General features: G+C 36.6%; 1 protein-coding gene across 1 annotated transcript; it reads right to left on the bottom strand.

Annotated features, from left to right (window-relative positions):
• Positions 1-19,865: 19,865 nt before the first annotated feature.
• Positions 19,866-21,426, bottom strand: LOC110021451. Its single transcript, XM_020719942.1, has one exon. It carries the CDS (start codon positions 21,233-21,235, stop codon positions 20,060-20,062), a length of 1,176 nt encoding a protein of 391 aa, XP_020575601.1. The 5' UTR covers positions 21,236-21,426; the 3' UTR covers positions 19,866-20,059.
• Positions 21,427-21,821: the final 395 nt, after the last annotated feature.

The raw sequence follows: 21,821 nt of genomic DNA, 5'->3' as shown, positions 1-21,821 counted from the left end.
TATATATTATTAAATATTATTAAAATTTTTAATACTATGTTTGTAATTTATTATTAGTTATTACTTTTTTCATCTGTAAATAAGGAGATTATGACTAACGTAAGATAAATTCATGATATGAAAAATTCTTATCATAGATGTGGACGCTCTCATCTATTTTGCAATTTTGATACTTGATTGCTCATGTTTTTTTTTTCATCTGTTATTAGTAATAGTTTTTATCATATCCCCTCGTGTTCAGTACCTGGATTACTGATTCATATCCCTTCAAGGATTACTGGTTAATAGCAATTATCGTTTTCATTTATATATATGAAAAAAAAAATGCCTGTTTTCTTTATCCAGACGAAGTTTTTAAAGCCTAAAAATTGTAGGATATATTGATCAAAGGAAGCGAAGGCATGAATTTGAATAAATGGTAACAATCATCTCTAAAATGTTAATCAACTCATAGTGCTACGCTGTTTTTATTTTTTATACTTATTTTAAAAAATGTGCTGAGAACTTGGAAGTCTTACAAGGCATCAACTTCTCAGTATATATAGGCTTAAGGAAAGGAGTCCCCTAAAAGGAATATCATCTTCTGTAGATACCATTGGCTTGACGATTCATGATATTTGTAAAATGGGTGCGTTGTTGCTCCTTATGAATTGTCATTAAGAAAATATCACCAATTGAAGGATTAGAGGGAACAAGCATGGCCGAGACACATTTTAAGTTTTCATTTGAAGTCACAATTTTATCTAACATGCTTTGCATTTTCTACTTGTACATGCCCAAACCATCTAAACTTCGTTCTAACATAATTATTTATAAATAGATTATTTCTACTTTAATCACATATTCATCTTAATTCTTAACACACTCGCTTTCTAATATTCCTCGAGTATTATAACTCAATTTTGAAGCTTAATCTTTAATTTTTCTCTATCAATCTTTCTTGTTAGGATGGTGGAAGTGGAACATGCCCAGAGTTAAACCCAACTTATTAATGAATGCACTTATCAACTAAAAAATTTAAGCTAGAAATGGCCACAAATAGTCTCCTATCAACTTTTATTTTACTCTCCTTATGAGATTATAATTCTCAACTCTCATATCCATCTTAACAGCATTGGAGCTTCATCAACTAATGATTACTTTTTTCCTTTTTTTTAATGGTGTTCACATATATACCACAATTATTTGTATTTATATATCTACACCTTAGCTATCATATTTGCTTGCGTGCCACTCTAATCACGAATATCACATAAAAAATATCACTAGTATTAACCTTTTTAAGAGTGAAGCACACCTTTTCATGCATAGATTCCTGACACCAATGTTTTATAAATGTAAATTTCATATTTTAGGTGTTAGATATGTAAATACAAAGGAATTGTGTGGTATGCATGTAAATTTTCCCTTTTCTTAATATGAACCTAATTTCTAACAAATTCAAACTACACAAAAGGCTTTTGATCTCTTGGTATGCTGACATAGGATCCAAATGTTTTCTTTCATTTTTTGAAGATGTTAGTTTCATGTCATTCACATACATAGCAGACAGTTCTGATGTATTTACATTTCTCACATCTAAAATTTCATATTTAATTACGTACATAGCATTTTGTTGTTTTAAACCTATACATAAAATGATGTATTTTACTTCTAAAAAGTGTTAATTGTGCTATTTTTGATATGATATTCTAGATGTTATGCAAAAATAATTTGGAAACGTAGAAATTCACACAAGAGCAGTTAAACACACGATATTTACGTGATTGTGATACTAATTATTATGTGAAAATAATGTGAAAACATAGAAATTCTCATAATAACAATCAAACACAAAAGATTTATGTATTTCGGTGTTAGGTTGATTCGCCTACGTCAACGGGGAGGGAGATTCCACTAGCATCAGATGGGGAGAAAAAAATGGCTTGTGATTACAACTTCTATATTTCTCACCATACCTCTCTCATGAACTCAGTCTTTTTTTATAGAGGAGGATTATGACATACAAGTAAATAAAATCAAAAGATTAAATTACCCTTAATTACAATAAAAGTGATAAATTCAACAACCTCCACCCATCTCTTGTTTCAAAATGCCTAACTGGGCAATCAGTCCTGAACTCGGATGTTCACCAAACTCCTGCAGTAGGTGGATTACTAGACTGATAGTTTCTTTGTGAGCATGTCTATTGGATTATCTTTCGTATCTATTTTTTTCAACAAAGTCTTGTTGTCATTAATCTCAAATAAAGTGACACCTCACATCAATGTGCTTGGTACGAGCATGATTAACTGGATTTATGACCAAGAATATTACACCCTGTCTGTGACAGAATACCATCAGAGACTCCTGATCAACTCCCAAGTCATCCAATAGACTCTGCATCTATATCAATCATGTTCGTGATTGTTCTGTACTCAGCATCCGTAGTAGACAAAGCAACAATAAACTAAAAAATCGACCTCCAACTAACTGGACCTCTTGTTAATGTGAATAAATGATGAGTCGTAGAACTTTGTCTATCCATTTAACCTACATAGCCTGAGTTAGTGTAGCATACACACAAATCTGCAATTGATGTCTGCCACTCAAACATCAAGCCAACATCAACTGTACTCTTCAGATAACTCATAATATCCTTCACAGTATGTTAATGTTTCCTTTCTGGTTTATGTATGAACCTACTCGCAACATCAATTGCTTGTGCAATGTCTAGTTTAGTACAAACCATGACATACATCAGATTACCCACTACACTTGCATAAGAAACTGATCACATATCTTTTTTTTATCATTTTTAGGACACTGATCTAAACTCAACTGAAAATGAAATGCAATGGGTAAACTTACCGCCTTGCTCGAGCGATCAACTCCAAAATTTTTTGGCGCCTTCCTAACATAAGCTACTTGCGAAAGCTAAACCTTTCTAGTTCCCAGTTCCTTAGAATCTTCATGCCAAGAATTCTGCAAGCTTCACCCAACTCTTTCATCTCAAAATGTTTGGACTGTTGATTATTTATCATATCAACCTCAATCTGAGTAGCAGATGTAATCAACATTTAGAAGCAACAACTTCTTGAAATATACATATTAATCATACTGACTCCTGTGTACTCATGTTCCTCATGAACTAATCAAACTTTTATACCACTTTCGTGGCGACTGCTTCAGTCCATACAAAGATTTGTTCAATTTGCAAACCAAGACTGTTGAAGCTCTATACCCAGACAGCTGCAACATGTAGATCTATTGCAATTCTTTTTATAGGAATGCAATCTTCACATCGAGTTGTTTCAATATCAGACCATGTTGTGCTACAAGTGCTAAAAGAATACGGATTGGGGGATGTTTGACCATTAGAGAGACCACCTTTTCATAATCAATCCCTTCTAGTTACTCAAAGCCTTTTGCCACTAATCTTGTCTTGTCTTGCACATCAGCTCCATGAGACCCCTCATTCTTCGCATACACTCATTTGCACCATATGGCTTTCCTTTTTGGAGAAAACTTCACCAACCTTTAAGTACCATTCTTCTGAAGTGACTCCATCTCTACATCCATTGTGGCCCTTCAAAGATGACAGCCTGAGCTTTCCACCACTTCTTTGTAATGATCAGGAATTTTTATCTCAATGTCTGAAAACGCAAATGCAATGTGATCATTCAACCAAGCTGGTCTTGTGACATTCAACATCTTCTTTCACCTCCTTCTAAGCATTATCAACAGATACCTTCCGAGCTGCAATTGGATCAGGTTTCTGAGTCAGAGAGGATGAACTCTGTGGAATAAATGAAGTTGCATCCAACTCCAACTTATGTTGCCTATCTATGGTCCTAGTATAACTCTCCACCTATTTTGAGTCTTGATTTTTCAACAAGCTTGCCTCATCGAACGTAACATCCTTGCTAATAACAATCTTTGTTTCTGACTAATCATACAGTTTGAAGCCTCTGACTCCATGCCTGAAGCCAAGGAAAATTGCCTTCTTTACTCGTGGTCTAGTTTATTATTCTACATGTGGTAGTAAAATAAATACTCAAACACTCTCATGTGCTCATAATCTCTAGCAGGATGTTCTGATCACATTTCCTTTGGAGTCTTCTTCCCAATAGCTGCAGAAGACGGACAATTCACCAAGTGACAAACATTTTAATGGCTTCTGCCAAATAAACTCTATCCAACCCAACATTGAATAACATACACCAAATTTTCTCCATCAAAGTTCGGTCCATTCTCTCTATCACCCTATTCTATTGTGATGTCTCTCGAACAGTGAAGTGGTGCTCTATCACAGCTCTTCGACACTCTTACAATAACACATATGAACTGTATTCGCCTTCATTGTTTGATTTGATACACCAGATCTTTTTACCAATCCGAGTCTCAATCCACTTTTTTTGAGTTGTGAAAATCTCCAACTTCTCGCTTTTGTGTTTTACAGTGTACACTCAAAAATACCTGGAGTAATCATTAATAAAAGAGACAATATCTCCACCCACTGAAGGTTGTTTTTTTTGTAGGGCCCCAAACATCTGTGTGAAAATATTCTAAACTATTATTTTGTACTGTGGATGACAGTGCTAAAAGATACTTTTATCTTCTTGTCAAGTGCTTGCTCCTTTGATCAAGCCTTGTTTCACTAAAGCCTGAAAGGAAGCTTCTCTAGCATGAGCTACCTACATTTGTCATAAAGTATTGGTGTCAGAAGAATCATCAATAACATCAACCGTTTCAGTCACTGTATTATCCTAAAGATAGTGATGAAAAATTTCTTTCATAAAAACCAGTGATTCACGACATATCCTCAGAAGTCCTATCTCAATAACTACCTTGCAGTCATTAGACTTTAAAGCCCCAACCATCAACATATTCCTGATATCAGAAACATGTTTAACATCGGTTAACTCTCTCACAGTATCATCATGCATCTTGATAAAGATACTCCCCACCCCGATAGTACGACATGTTTGATCGTTGTTCATAGTTACTGCACCGCTATTTAACTCATTGTATGTACAAAATCACCCTTAATGAGGAGATATGTGATAGGTAGCACCAATGTTCGAAATCCAACACAAATCATCTGTAAACAAAATATGAGAAACTGTAGATAATGATACATCTAAATTCGCCGCTTCACATCCTTACACAATAATGTTGGCTTTCACCTCAGATGTAACTTTCTTTCCATTTTCTTTCAGTTTCGAAAAATCTTTCTTCCAATGACCAGTCACTAAATAGAAAATATACTGATTTTTCCCAAGTTTATGCTCACTTAACTTGCCTCACTTTTGAGAACTGCAGTAGCTCTCACCTTTTTTGTTGAATTCTTCTTCTCAGATTTGTCATGTTGGAGTGTAAATGCCTCAGCTTACTCCATCTTTGTGGACTCATTGTCCCTTTGACAGAACACGTAATTCAATAGCATTGTAATCACTTCGTCATAATTCTAGAAAGCCTTCCAATGAATGTGTGCCAATGTGAAGTGTACTCATCTGGGAGCGGATTCTACAGATGGAGCGTCTTGTATTTATCTCTAATCTCCTCATACAAATTTAACAAATCTATTAATAGCTTTACATAGTCATTCAAGTGCTCATAAATAGTAATCATCCGTCTCATTTGAAATCTATAGAGTCGACACTTCTTATGGAGACGGTTCTCCACGCTCTTCGTGAGATATTTATTCTCCAACATTCTCTTCAATATTTCTTCAGAAGTCTCTATCATCACCCCATATTTGATTTATTGGTAAAACAATTTTAGATCAAGTCACAAACATTTTTCAGTTTATCGTCAACCAATCTTTTCTCTGACATCACTTCAAGACATTCATCACCATCCAAGACTTCCTCCAGATTCAAAGAATATAACGCATCCATCACCTCGCATTGCCACGTACAAAAGTTTTATTGTCATTGAATTTTGTCATATCGATTTTGACAGGATGCGCAACCACCCGATGAATCGATTTTTCCTCCACCATAGTGAATGTTGAAGAAGTTTGTCCATCGTCGTACATTTCCCTTTTCCAAATAAGTTTTTCTTCCTGATCATGTGAATGATCAGGAGATGAGAGGAACCGAAAAAATAAGGCATACGATAAAGACAAACGAACAATAGGAAGAACGTGGAGAATCTTCGTGCGACAAACCTCGCTAGGATGGGTCAAGCACATACGTCTGAACATGATCTGATGGAAATAACTTGTGCCAAATATCCGCGAAATAATGCCTATGAAAGACTCAAAACCTGAGATTCAGGCGTGTTTGATTGTTCTGTGGTCCAGTGTGTTCCAAAGTGGACGTATCATACTTAGTTAATTACATCTTGGGGGTTGCTCAAGAATATTCTTGATTTAAGGAATTTTGCTTACATCTAAAGTGAAAACTGACACAAGACTATCAAAGGATAGTTATTTTGCAAGGGAATGTTCTGATGATTTCAAAGTTTCTGGGAAGCCACGAGGCAGAAAGTGAGGCTCGCTTGGTACTACCTGGGCAATGGATTCATCGACATACAGAGCCCGCGAAATAACAGAATCATCCTGATAAGGAATCCCGATACATCAAAACACATCCGGACTATAAGGGCAGAGGACAAATCGTTGTATCCCAAACATGCGACAACTCATATGTAATTGGTTTGTGAAGATGATACCAACGAAGGTAAAGGGAGTGACAGAGCTCAACAGGGGTAATTCAAAGGAAGGAAGGTGTAATCCCTAAAAGATAGAAATGACTTGGTCAGGGTACCACAGACTCGTCATCCCGAACCACTAGGACTCTTAAGTTTAATTGGTCGTAAAGACAGTCGACTCAACATGTCTGAACATCCCTGATTAGCAATCCGTGAATTTCGTCGTCCACGGGGACCTCCATAGCTCCAAGGTCAAAGGAACAAAGACTATTCTATGACTATCTAGTCAGGGTCATCCCATCAATGTAATGTCGATCGACCATCGTCTCATTGACAACCAAAGCCTAGCAAAACGATTTTGGCCACATGCCAAAGGACCGAAAATTGATGTCTTAGGCCTTCGGGAGTGATATATGCGGCAAACATATCCTAAGGTCATTTGAGTAGACATACTATACACCTGACATCAAAAATTGGCACTAACACCATCATTCATTGTTAAGGAAAAAAAATCCTCTAGCAGAGTACTTGAAAAAAAGACAAAAATAAATAAGAAAGTTCACTTGAAAAAGAAATAAATTTAAAAAAAAATTTTTTTTTCTCCTGAAATTCTTTTTTTTTCTTTTTTCTTTTTGCTTTTCTTTTTTTCTTTTTCCGAAATCCTCTTTCTCTAAAAAGAATTTCCATTTTTTTTCTTATAGTTCCGAAATCACTTATGCTTTCCTAATATTCCTTTTGCTTTTGTGGTATGAAAACTTTTTTTTTTGTTGTTCAACACAATTCCTTGTTGCATGAGTATGTTTCATGCCAAAACCACCGCTCGAGCTATCGGAGCTGCTAGAGCAGCTGGAGCAGCCGTCAGAGTCGCCAAAACCGCTGCAGTCTCCCTGCTGTCGGGTCTCTTCTGCCGCACGTCGAATATTTGTGTCTAAGCAGCTGACCTTTGAATCTATAGACAAAGCACGTCGATTCACCTGATGCAAAGATACCGACAACATACACCTGATTTGTGTAATCGAAGTTGAACCACGCTCTGATCACGAACATGAAGCTCTAATATCAATTGTTATGCGAAAACATTGCAGAAACATAGAAATTCACTCAACAACAATCAAACACAAAAATTTATGTGGTTCGGCATTAAGTTGATTTATTTACGTTCACGAGGAGGGAGATTTCACTCGCACCGGATGGGGAGAAAGAAAAACAGCTTCGGGTTACAACTTCTACATTTCTCACCATACCTCTCTCATAAATCATGAGTTCCTTTTTTATAGGGGAGGAACAATTTTCATCTCATCTTTTAATTTCAGGTAAGTTTGAGATGACCAAATGAGCTTCAAACTCTAATTCAGTTGCACCAGGATGACTGTCTACGTATGATATCAGAGCAATTGGTATGCGAAAACAACGCTAAAATGTAGAAATTCACACTACAATCAAATACAAAAAATTTACGTGGTGAGATATGTAAGAGATGTAAAACGTAAGAATTGTGTGTTTTGTATTGAAATATAGAAGTTATCATTTGAAATGAAATGGAATAAATAGCATAAAGTTAAAGAGTGAGAAAATATGAAATTGATTAAAGCTGAGCGACACCTGAGCCTCCTAGCTGAGCTAAGGAAAAGCCTTGAGGATGTGATCGAATCAATGTAGCGTCCCAGTCTTAGATTCCGTCACATACAGTTTCTTTCCCAGAAGCGTGAATTTGTTGGAACAAGCTTAGGTCTCATAGGCTGTTTACAGACATGAACCAAAGAGTCCAGGTGGATGTGTAGAGCTGCTAGGAAACAGGTGGGCCCTTTCTGTCTACCTCCCCCCTACAAACCCAAATTAGTCATTTGGATTTCTTTTCCGAAGCTGTTTGTTGTTAAATGGACCTTACCTGTATACCCATTAATCTTACAGACCAATATTAATTAAATAATTAAATAAATTCAATGTCTATTTTTTTTCCTCGTCTTTATCTGGAAATTAGTATTTGGATTTCATGCCTGAGAGAATTGCTGGAAATCAAGTGTTAGCGGGGATATTGGCAGAAATTCTTCTCCAATGCCGCTTATAGACAAATTTTATCATTCGGAGGGAGCATAAATTGAATTTTAATTATACTCGTTGATGTGTATCTATTATGTAGAAGGGAGATTTACATACATAGCACTTATTTTTTATGTATTTACATATTTAACACTTGAACTTTCCATTTTTACATTTATGCCATCTTATTATGCATCAAAACATTGACCTATATTTTTGTTGTTGTACGAAAGATTTGAGCGGTATAAATGTAAAAAAGTAAGTTTAGGTGTTCGATATGTAAATACGTAGGAATTGAATGGTAGGTAAGTAAATGTGTTCCCATAGATATATATCTATGCGTGCCTATGTATTTTGTATTTACATATTAAACACCTAAAGTTCAATTTTTACATACATACCATCATACCTATGCATGAAGAGGTGTTTCACTTTCTAGTAGTTAAATAATGGCAAAATTTTATATATATATATATATACGTATATACATATATATATGTATATACGTATATATATGTATATACGTATATATATGTACATATATATATATATATATATATATATGAATACACATGAATTGGATGGTATGTATGTAAATGCCCCTTTAATTTTTTTAAATTTAAGTTTGGTTTAATTAATTGTTTTCATTTAAGGCTACAACGATCCGCTAATATTTTCATCTCTTTTTTTTTTTTGCAATTTTTTTTTTTAATTTTATATTGTTCGGCTGAGATTTAATTGTTTTGAGTGAATTTTTTGTGTTTCTACGCTTAAGATGTTCGTTATAACTTGAATTTGATCAAGTAATCATCATAAGTATTTCATGTATTTTTTTTAATATTTTCTGTTAAATAAGTAATAGAATTCATAATCAAAATTAATCATAAAATTAATTTTGATATTATCGAAATGAAGGCATTAATAAAACTAAAAATATAAGCTTTAAAACCTCGATCGAGCTAATGATATCAAATTACGCGCGGAGCTACTTGGGATTATTACATTAATCTTTCGAAAGAGGTCCCACGTTCTCTGAAGGAACATCTAATGGTGCATGCTTGCCTCAAGCTCGAGCCGGCCTCCGCTCTATCACGGCCGTCGTTCAGCATTCGGGCGACGGACATAATAATCTCTCCTCAAGCTCTCAACAACAAACAAATTTCATATTTTAAGATTATTCTATTTATGTTATTTTTAAATAACATTTTTGCAATACGATCACTATAAATATGTAGAATAAATGTGCAATTAATGAATGTTGGGTATTAAATTGAAGTATGGGGAGCATCCTCTTTGGTACTTCCCTATCCTTCGCCCAGCCTGCTTTGTGAGTTGGCGGGTGGACGGAACGGCCGCGCTTCATAACTAATTCCAGACAAACTTTATTATTTTTTTTTGTAAAGGTGTAAATGATTTTGACCGCTCCATGCAACTGTTGGGGTTATTTTTTTATTTTTCTTTTTATTTTTTGGCAAATTGTTAAATGACAAATACATTGAAAATAAAAGAGTGAATTTCACATATTCGTCCAACCAAACATTTGAATTTCGAAATTCCTTACAAAATGAAGATGATGTAGTGCTTGCTGCTCCCGACCAAACTGAAACTTAGATTATATTGATGGAAATAAACCTATATTTGTTTTGATATAAGTTATATGATATTTCTACCTTTTCTTTTCTTTTTTCTTTTTTTTTTAGAATATAATTAAGCTATAATGACACTTTTAGACCATTAAAAAGCTACTTGCTTACATAATGCGCCAATTAGGAGCAGGAGCAGAATTAGAGCAAGAAGTTTTTCTAACATAATAAATTTATTATTTAGAAAAATTTAGTGGGTATAAATAGTATTGATGGGTGTTAGAAAATTCACCGCGGTAGAGTAATGGACTATCGTCTTAGCGTTGTGCGAAAGTTCAACACACACAAAGATGAAAGTGAAACAAGAAGTTTTTATGTGGAAAACCCGTAAGGGAAAAACCACGGGGTCTGACCAAGTTGCAGAAATCCACTATTGATTAATTATTACAGAAATTTTTTGTCCCACAGACGGGGGAAGATAATTATATTTTTTAGGTTACAACATCGACTGATGGCGTATGGTTGGTGGTGATTGATGGTTGTTAGTGATGGTTGATGACGGTTGGCAGAGATTGACGACGGTCTGCAGTGGTCGTTGGAGGTCTGCGGTGGCAATCGACGGTCGACTTGGTCGAAGGCGGTCAGCTGTGGTTGACAACGATCAACAGTGATGTTGAGCTGCAGCTTCTCCTCAAGGCCTTATACTCTCTCTAGGCTTCAGCTTACTCTCATGAGAGGGATGAAACTCTATTTATATTGTTCTGTGTGCAATTAATGCAGGAATATAAATTATTTTGATCAGACGATTTAGAGAGCTTCTCTCGATCATATGACGTTTAATGGACATTTGAGTGCCTTAATGATGTCAGAATTGAGTGATTTTGGGCTCGTTGGATTCATCTTGTCGAGCCACTCAATTCAAGTATAAACTTACCATATTCGACAACTATTTGACCTTCCAAATGTGTATGAAAATCATTTAAGTGTGATTCAATGACTTGATCTGGGTTTGATTTGACTCGGATTAGGCTAGTTTTCATAGTATTATGTCTGTCTCATCAAGCCGGTCAGTTTGATTATAAGTTTGCTGAAATCGGAGCTCTGGATGACTTTTTTTCAAGATTTGAATGTTTTGTGCCTAAAATATCGTCTTGAAATTTGTACCGGATGACGAAAATTTTTTGGTGGCGTATCAAGTATACATATACTTAATATATATATATATATATATATATATATATATATATATATATAGTCCTACAAATTTATGTGGCCTTCATGGAAAGAGAGAACTGGGTTCTACTAAAGCTTCAAAAGGTAATTGCTTGAACTAAGTTTTTATATTTCCATTAGTTTGATCAAAATCGAAGAGAATTTCATTAATATTTAGTATATATATTAAATAATTTAAATTTATTTGCATGTTAAGGGATTGCAAATTACTAAGCTTATTTTATTAATGTTCTATCAAATTATTTGTAATAATATGAACTGTAAGTAAAAAATTTTTCTATTTCACAACTTCAATATATTTGTTGTTTCCATCTCTTCGTTAGTGTGAATAGCGTGGTCACGTACGTATGAGCTGCATCGTATGGTCCAAGCCGCCCGTGTATCCCGATTTGTTAACAGGCCGGGCCGTACTGTCACCTCTTTCAAGGAGCCCATGTACATCAAGGGGCCCGCTTTGTGTTTATATTTGGAACATTAGATCGTCAAAATTACAAAAAAAAAAAAGGACAATTTTGATTGCTTTAATTGGCCCACATTTTCCTCTGGAAATTTTAATGGTCCGAATTTCTACTTTTTATGCAGCATTCTACTTCTAAATTTACATTTACTCTTTGTATGCTTATTTATTGTATCATGGGTATAAAGTAAAATATTATTATTGTCTGTCCATTTAAAATTTTCATGTCATATGAAAAATATTACTATTTTAATCTTTAAAAAGTGAACTAAACCTTATTATTTTGGCATTTTAGGACACTTATTAGAGGATATATGTCTAATGATTGATGAACGACTTATGCTATATTGATGGATTTGTTTGGTTGCAATATTATGAATTTTGAAGCAAGGGGTCAAGTAGCTATATGTCGATCCAATTGATTAGTATTTTGTCTGGCTTTTATTGTAATTGACTTGGCGGTCAAATTAGAATAGTTAAGGTGATGTCTAAATCTTGTTATCCTCAGTAATTTTAACTTAATATCTAAATGATTGTAGGATTAGAATTGATTAATTTTAATTTATTTATTAGCAAGACGCTAATCCTAAATTTTGTTATGATAATATTTTGTGGGTAAATAATAGGAAAATTGTAGATATGTTTATCATCACTTAATTTTGATCACATAGCTTTTCGTTTTATTTTAAAATGAGTTTAAAGCATCATAATCAATTAAAATTTACAGTACCTTTTAAAATAAGTTATATTTAAAATAAATTTATTAACCATATATATAATTTAATTTAATCAAATTTAGGTTAAATTATCATTAATCAATTTTTTTTAGCAATACCTATATACTCCATGGTCTAATATCTAGTTTTAAGCTTGCTTCTCCACACTTTTATAAGTCTAACAAAAACATTATTAGAGATTTTATTTTTTTTAAGGTGCAATATTAATATTCATAATGAGCTAAAATTAACTCCAACCAGAGGCATAGTATGATATGATAAGTTAGACTAGAAAGATAAGAAGGGTAATATTTGTTAAATGTTAAAAAACACTTTCATTTTAAGGACAACAATATCAATGTTAAGATTTTAATTTTATACATAATAATTAAACAATAAGTTAGTGTAAAATATCAAATAAATAATTTACACTCAATAGATTCGATCATTTTTTGTACCTCATCTAACTTAAATTCTTTCTATTAATATTTACAATCAAATGTTATCTTCTCCTTCTTTATTGACCCTTTTGCTTTCCTTACATGAATACTTTATCTAAACTCCATAACTAGCCCCCGAGCCATCAATATATAAAGAATAATAAAAAAAAAATGCCTTAATACCCATGAACATAATAAGCCATTTAATGTACTTAAATGCATACCACATTAGTTAAAAAATAAATGTGTAAAATTTCAAGATTTGAGTTCAAATGTCTATCATGTTTGATAAAAAAAAAAAAGAGTTTTTACATAACAATTGTTCAAAACATTAAATATAACATTTTAATAACATAAAATTTAAATATAACATTCTCACCACTATTATTTAATGACCACCCTCCTTTACCCAACAATGAAGTGTTTGAGTGAAAATTAAAATTGATGTATGCTAGAAAATTCACGGTGGTAAAGTAATTGATTGTCGTCTTAATATAGCATGAGAATTCAACACATACTCAGATAAATGAAAACAATCAATAGTGACACTAGAAGTTCTTATGTGGAAAACTCGTAAAGGGAAAAAACTGCGGGGCCTAGTCCAAGTGAAGAAATCCACTATAAATTGGGTAAAGAGTTAAACACTCTTCAGAGTTACAACGTCGTTGCACAAATAAAATTGTTGTAAGAAGTGGGCGGCGACCGATGACGATTTGTGGAGGCCGACATGTGATGGTCGACCACTTTTGGTGGTGGTTAACGGCGGTCGATAATAATCGACGGTGGTCAACAGTGGTCGACGATAATTGTAGTGATGCGGGATTTCAACTCCTTAAAACTTCAAGCTCTTCTTCAGGCTTCAAGTCCCCCCTTCTCATGAGAGGGGTGAGACTCTATTTATAGTGTTTTGGGTGCAATTAATCCATAAATATGAATCACTTTGATCAGACGATCCAAAAAGCTTCTTTCGATCATAAGACATTTGATGGACATTTGGGTGTCATAATGATGTCTGAATTGAGCAATCTTTGGTTTGTTGGATTCATCTTGTCGAGATGTTCGATTTGACCAAAGGCTTGTTAGTTTTGATATTCATTTGACCTGCAAAATGTGTCCGGAAAACATTTAAGAGTGGTTTAATGACTTGATCAGAGCTAGAATTACTCGGATTGAACTAATCTTGATATTATTAGGTCCCCCTCATCGAACTGGTCAGTTTGAGTATAAGTTTGCTGAAATTAGAACTCTATATTAATTTTTATCAATATTCGAATATTTATCGCTCAAAAAACTTCCTCAAGATCCGCATCATACCTCGAGTTTCATGCCCGATTATAAAAATTTATTGATGGCCTATCAAAAACATTATGCTCAATAATTTAAATGATTAATACATAAACAAAAACCCCCCCCCTCCTCCCCAAAAAAAAAATTTTAAATTTCAAACGTTAACTAAAACTCACAACGGCTAGTTCTCAACATTTAAAAAAGAAAAAAAGCAGGAACCCAAAAGAAAAAACCCGAAAAAAAAAAAAAAAAAAAAAAAAAGATAAGGAAAAAAAAAGGCAAGAAACACGATTAGGGCAGAGCACAATAAATATGTACCTCGTTTCTGCTTCTCCTTCTTTAGTGGAAAGAGATGGCAGCTTAAAAGCGGCAACGGTCTGTAAAAGAAGAGTGAAAAAATGGGAAGTAGCAGTTTGGCACGCTTTCAGCTTTATTACCTCAAAATCATAATCATGAGAAATCCGAGCGTGTGTGAAAATAAATAAAAAAGCTCGAGAACCGCTACATTATAAATTCTTTCTCATGATTCTCATCGCCCAAATAAAAATTTTTTTGGAGCATTTACATATTTACCACACAACTTTTTATGTATTTATATGGCCGACCCTTAAATATTTATCTTTTAACAAATGGAAAAGCATTTTTTTACCACATATTTTTTATATGTATGTAAGCTTCTTTAAAGTTCTTTTTTTTTGTAATTTTTTATTTTTATTTTTAAAAAAATTAAGAAAATTAAGAAATAATCGCCTTCTTTGTAATTTTGTTTATTGTATTGAATATATTAATTATTTTTAGAAGGGGAAATTACAATACTCATTGCAAATGATTCTTATCTTTTTAGAAAACTAATATTTGTATCATTATTTTAATTATTTGGATGAGAATTTGAAAATGAGGGGTAGGAAAATACTAACAATTGTTGGATGCTAAGAAAATTAGCCATGATGGAGATAGATGGTTTAGAGCCTTAATATCAAACATGCATTTCACACAAGAATTGACAAATAAACCCATCATAGGGAATGTCATTACATTAATATAGATAATCTAAAAAAAGAGAAAGGTCATGGGTGCCCAATACAAAAAAGCATGCAAGTTTTTGGTTAGATAGGCTCAGTAGAATCCATTCATCATAATTATGATTTCACCATATTTTGCATTGATTTAAATAAAATTGTTTCAAAATTTTTATCTAAAACTCTTCAACAAAGCTCATTGAATGTTGATAAATTGAGACATATGATGCATGAATATTTTTAATTAAGAAGTCACGTAAGGCGTAATGGTGAGTTGCGATGATATTCCTAGGCTAGAAAAAGTCATCATCTTCGGATTGCGTTGTTACACATTCGGGAGGCTTTGTTGCATTGAATGCAGGATGCATTGTTACATTATCATCAAGGTGCGACGTTACGTTGTATTTAAGTTGTATTGTTATACCCTCTTCGGGAGGCATTGTTGTGTCGTATGCGGGGTTCGTCGCTTTGCAGAATGTCTCACAAGTCTACAATGTATGTCGTGATTTCGCAATGCACATCGTAATTTGATAAGGGTTTACGTTGCAACGATTTGGGGTGGCCAACGGTGGACCGATGATTAGCAGTAGTTGTCGGGCGGTAGTTTACAATTGTATGCAATAGTAAGAATGTGTGGTATTTGTCAAATTTGTGGTGCAGAAGCGATACTGGACTGGAGATCCCTCTAAGCTTCAATCTTCTTCTAGCTCAATGTTTATCCTTTCAAAGGGGTAACACTCGATTTATAGAGTTCAAGTTACAAATAATAAAGATATTCATATCACTTTGATTAAACAATATGGAGTGGTTCTCTCAATTGAACAGTGTTATATTGACATTTAAGTGTTAATGATGTCACAATTGAGGGTTCTTGGGTTTGCTGGATTCATTTTGTTGAGATGCTTGCTTGATATTCCATTTTCCATTAGTCTTTTGTACCATCACCACATTGGAGACCCATTTAAGGTATTGTACTTCTCAATGTACCTTGCTTCCTCCAAATTTCGCACCTCCTCTTCAATGGGTTCCGCCAGCATCATGGTTGAGCTTTTTAATCTTCTACTTCATGGGCTGAGTCGATGGGTCGAAATTTAGTCTATGACAGCCAACGTTGATGGACACACCTGACATTTTAAAGATCGTCCATGCGAAATCTTGCATTGAAGATTGTGATGATTTTCATAAAGAGTCTGGATTAGCACCCCCTCCGCCCTGCATCAAAATCCTCACTTGTGAAAAAACATTTTCTTGGCTCTTCCTCGACAGCTGGAACTTCAAGGATGGACTCATTAGTCCTGAATGCCCATGAGATTGTGCTCCACGTTGCTTATGGCTCGCAAGTAGCAGACCCGAGACTGTTCCAGGTCACCCCTGATTGTGATGATTTGTCCGTCTATAGGAAAATTGACGACGACATGATATGTGAAGGCCATAGCCCTGAAATTATTCAGGCAATCAACCAAATATATCATTATATATCAGAGGGGAAGAATCCACCTCAAGAAAATCCTTCCTTAATAAACCAGTTCTCATTTTTCCCCAATTTACTGGGAGCCCGATCACGCCCAGCGCATCCTTTCTTTCGCCCAAGAAACTGTATAGCGATCTGGCTAGTGTAGTTATCCAGTATGTAGTGAGCCTTAGCTTGTCGAACAACTCCTTTAATAGTATATTTACTGAGCTCCTTGTATCGATGAGGACATTTCCTACTTGATAATTATTTATTATAGTTCTTATCACAATAGCATCATTATAGTGATTTCCCTTTGGCGACGTATCCTTATCAGTGAAGTAAAAAGGCGGGTGGCCATAGGGTTTTGCGGCAAAGGCTGCTGCACAAAGTTTCCTTGTTTTTTTGTCTCCTCTAGTTTACCCTCCTGGGTGGTTCGCTTCCTCTAAAGATTGCGGGCACGTATCCCACAATGTGGATGAGGTTGGAGTAGATGGGTCCTTCATTCGTTCCCTCTAAGGGAGCTTTGCTCTGCCTCTGGGTCGCAGCTCTAAAGGCGACAAATTCTTTCTGCATCCCCTCTTTTATTAGCTCTTCAATCAAACTTCGAAGGTGTCTGCATTCCTCCGTGTCATGTCCGTGATCTCTGTGATAGTTGCAGTATTTTCTGCTATCTCTGAGAAAGGCTCTAGTTATCATTGGTGGTGATTTCCTAAAGAATTCTTTATCTTGAATGACGTCTACTATTTCTGCCATGGACACCCTCAAAAGAGTTGCGCGGGGGACCCTGTGGTTGTATCTGGGTTGTCCATGATGATGGGACGCTCGGTGGTGTTGGGCTCTTATCTTTTTTTACTGGTTATCGTGGTGATGGGTGGAGTTGGTAGAGTGGCCTTTATATCGTAGGCGGACAATTGGTCGTTCATTCTTTCCTAGTTGCTTTTTATTGTCCTGCGGTGACCTCTTTTGGAGCCTCTATTCAGCGGGCTAGGGGACATTTTTCGTAGGTGGCTATGTACTTATTGGCCATCTCTAACAACTTGGCTAGACTTCGCATCTCCACGAGGTCAAGGTTGAAGCGGAATCTCTACGACCTTACCCCGCGTTTTCGTCGGGTTTCAAGGGTTTCACATCCAACTTTTCCCTCTGGATCACAAACTCTTGTTGGCTCATTGTTTCAGTTGCCATAGGGATCGAGCACACTTTTTGGGTCTTAGAGCACTGGCGAACTGAGATAGAAAGAGCCTTTAGAACTCCTCAAAACAAGTGATCACCCACAGGGGTAACCCGTTGAACCATCTTAGTGCAGACGATTTTAACGTTGAAAAGAACAACTTAAACTTGAGAGCGTTCGAGATTTTTTTGCAGAAATATAAAAGATTCAAAGACACGATGCGGTGCTTGGGATCAAAACGCCCTTTGTATGACTCTAGGACGGGCATTTTAAACTTCTTCGGGGGTTCAACTCCCAAAACTTGTAGTGATAAGGTGTTTTCCGGTTACCGCAGTGCCTCTGTTCACGCCTGTCAATTTCTCTCTTCAAAATGGGTGGATTCAGTGTTGTCTTGGTATAACACATCATCGAGCTTCTCCTGCAAGTGAATTGCTCTTCTTGTGTTGTTTGCTGGCGGTTCTTCTCGAGGGGGGTTGGGTGCCTCCCGCTAAGCCGGTTCTCCCCTTGCCGGAAGAATTCCTCCATGAACTCCCTAATGCATGTTGTTTCTGTCACGTTCCTCAAACTAAATTCTCCTTCTTGTTGTTATTGAATTCCTCCTCTTGTTGACGACATATTTCCACACCGTACTTTAAAGAGTGTTGAATCAAAGACTGTCCGAGAAACACACCCAAAGTATAAAACGTTTTGCAAAGAAATAAAAGAAAGAGTACCATGGAGAACAATAAGGGCGTGTAGTCCTCTATTCATGATATAGACCCCCTCTTTATAGGAATATGCCTCGGTCTTATAAAATTACATATCAGTCCCTTTATCATTGGCTTTTAAAAAGCCCTTTTAGTAATTACAAAGATATATGAATTTAATACGACTGACAAATTGATATCAATCGGCAAGACGTTCTTCGGCTGCTCGCCCTCCTTGACTTCATTGGTAGTTGATCTGAAACTAAGTAATCTACCGATCGGCCTTAGGTTCAATCGTCGTCATGTGAAAAATCATCAGACATTTTATTCCGGTCGCTCGATTCAAACACCTCCCATGCTAGTATTCATTCGTTGATCGTCGAACCGGTACGTCCGATTGATCGCACCATCCTTCCACGCTGTCCGTCCGTCTCTCTTGAGTGTTGAAATATTTTTCGTATATAATTTGACTTCTAAACGTGAAAATGAAAACTTATTTATCTATACCATAAAATTAGCAAAAAAACAGTATTTCAAAATTTATAATTTTCTCGAAATATTATTGACACAGTAAATTCATTATTCACACACACACACATTTATTATTATTTTTTTAATTTGAACAAATATAAACGCAAAAACATATACATGGAAACATGGTACATAAATCCTCAGACCAACAATATCTTGATTGAAAAAGGCAAAGGTATTCTTTTTAAAATAATAATAAAAAGAAACCTAAACAGGGATAAAGGAGGTGGAAACAGAGCGGAGATGGAGATGAGATTCTCTGTAGCTTGCCGAAGGAAGAACCCTCTTTCTAGATATGGATATGTACGGGACAAAGGCAACATTTGAGATACTCGTAAAAAATACAGACTAGTTTTAAGGAATACAACCACCAATAGTCCAATCAAATATTTGATTTTTTATGAATTCGGCGTCTGTGCTTTGTTAATCATAATAAATATACTTAGTCTATATCGTTTGATTAGCTTTTTCGTCAATTACAAAGTGTTCAGACTGATTCAGTTTATTGAATTGCCATTCAACCAGCAACTCTATCAAGAGAATAATTCTTTTTATATAAATAAAATTTATTTTTTAAAAGAATAATAGGAATAAATAAAAGTAACCGTGATTTTGAATATTAATGTGCCAGTCAATCTATATTTTTATACATATATTACATTTCAAGATATACTTATTTCTGTTTTTGATATTGCATTTCTCTAAAAGCGAGAAAAAAAAGAGGGTGCTGAGGACGGAAAGGGGTAAACCAGAAGAGAAAATCAGTAAACAGATAATCACTACTCGATCGACGAACTGGGAAGATCAGGATCTCGAAACTGCCTCGGCGAGCTTGACGATCTTCGACTCGATTCCCGGCGGTAACTTCAGCGCAGGCCGCCGTTCCCGGCGCTCCCGCCGGAAATCAAAGCAGAGCGTATCAGAAATTTCCTCAGAGCTCCATCCTGCACGACGCAGCGAGTCCGAGCACCTGTCCGCCTTCAAAAGGAGCGCATCTAGTACCGCCTCATCGTCGATCATCCCGGCCAAGCCACCGGAATTGGAAGATGAATCGACCATCTCGTTTACGTCGGACTCCCCCCATCCGCCTAGCCTCAGAACCGACCCTATTCGGCCGAGGTAGCTCTCTACCCATTCCGGCACCCTCGATGGGGGGGTCTTCTCCGAAACATCGAGCATCGGAGACGATGTCGACGACGATGAGAAGCTGGAAGAGTTACGCCGGCGACGATCCGATGCAGCGTCGCTCCAGAACTCGATCCAACGAGGGGCCTTACCGGCTATCGAATCCAAGCTGCGTCGAGTAGCGTGAGGCGGAAGAGGAGGTAGCGGGGGCTTATCGGCAGCGGCACTTGCTGATTTTTGACGCCGTAGAGAGCGATCCGGAGAACGAAACGAGGAATCACGGCGGAAGAAATCAGGAAGGTCGAATCCGCAGCAGAGAACGTGCGTTTCGTCGACAAAGAAGACGGGGTTACCGGCAAGAGACGGTCGACAGGGGATGTAGCAGCGATCAAAGAGCGGGATCAGAAGTGGAGCTCGACGGAGGACTGATCGAGCAACAGGTAGTGCACGATCTGGGCATGATCGGGGCCAGAAGTTTCCACGGGCGATCTGGAGGGAAGCAGCTGCTAGGGGAAGATCGATGGAGGCGCGGATGCGTGATCGGGAGCGCCAATCAGGAAATCCGGGGCCACAGGGCAGTCCCAGTGACAGCACTGCGCGGAGGTCCGGGGGGAAAGCGAAGGCGAACTCCGCCTCGATGCGAGCGAACTCGGCGTCGGAGAGGCCTGGGAGGATGGAAACACCGGAAGCGCGGAGGTGGGAGATGATTGCGTCGGCGAGAGGGGAGAAAGATTGGAGGCCGTTGCGGTGGGCGGCGGGGGAGGAGGAGTTGGTTGCCGCACGAGTGGAGAGGCGGCGTAGACCGGCGGCGTGGCTCGCCGGGAATCCGGCCATGCGACGGTCGACGTCCACCATAGTTGGAATGCTCTCCTACGATGAGAAAGCAGTTTTCAGTTTTGCGGCTGGGGGAGGGGGAAACGAAGAAGGCTGGGGTGGGGATACCGGCCGAGTACGGTAGTAAGATGGTGTAGAGTATTTATAGGAGGGAGGAAGGCTGGTGGGCCCGGTGGGAGATCTTGATTCTTGATTCCTGCCTGGGAAGGGGACGGTAGCGTTTTTTTACGCTTATACCCCCCGTAGGCGTTGGTAGGCTTCGAATTTTAAAAAGGGCCTCCATAAACCGGGCCACAGCCCGTGATGGAATATATGGCTTGTAAATAGGGCTGCCGAAGTGGCTCGTCGTTCGCGAACAGCTCTTGTTCGACTCGTTAAGAAGTTTATGTTCGGCTCGTTTCTTAAGTTAATGAGCCGAACGCGAACAACGCGAACAACGCAAATAAAATATTTGTTCATTAGTGTTCGGCTCTTTTTAGCTCGAAATATTACTAATCAATTATATATATATATATATAATTTAATTGACTACAAGGCTACAAAGATTAATAATCAATTAAAAGTATTAATTAAGAAAATAGAATAAAAATTATTAAATTAAATTCAA

This window comes from Phalaenopsis equestris, unplaced genomic scaffold (assembly GCF_001263595.1).
Source record: "Phalaenopsis equestris unplaced genomic scaffold, ASM126359v1 Scaffold000134, whole genome shotgun sequence".
Lineage (NCBI taxonomy): Eukaryota > Viridiplantae > Streptophyta > Magnoliopsida > Asparagales > Orchidaceae > Phalaenopsis > Phalaenopsis equestris.
The sequence above is the reverse complement of the archived record's forward strand: the minus strand, read 5'-3'. Positions and strand labels throughout refer to the sequence as shown.

Excerpts from the sequence above, each read along its gene's own strand:
- LOC110021451 (XM_020719942.1), bottom strand. The coding sequence starts at position 21,235 with ATGGTGGACGTCGACCGTCGCATGGCCGGATTCCCGGCGAGCCACGCC.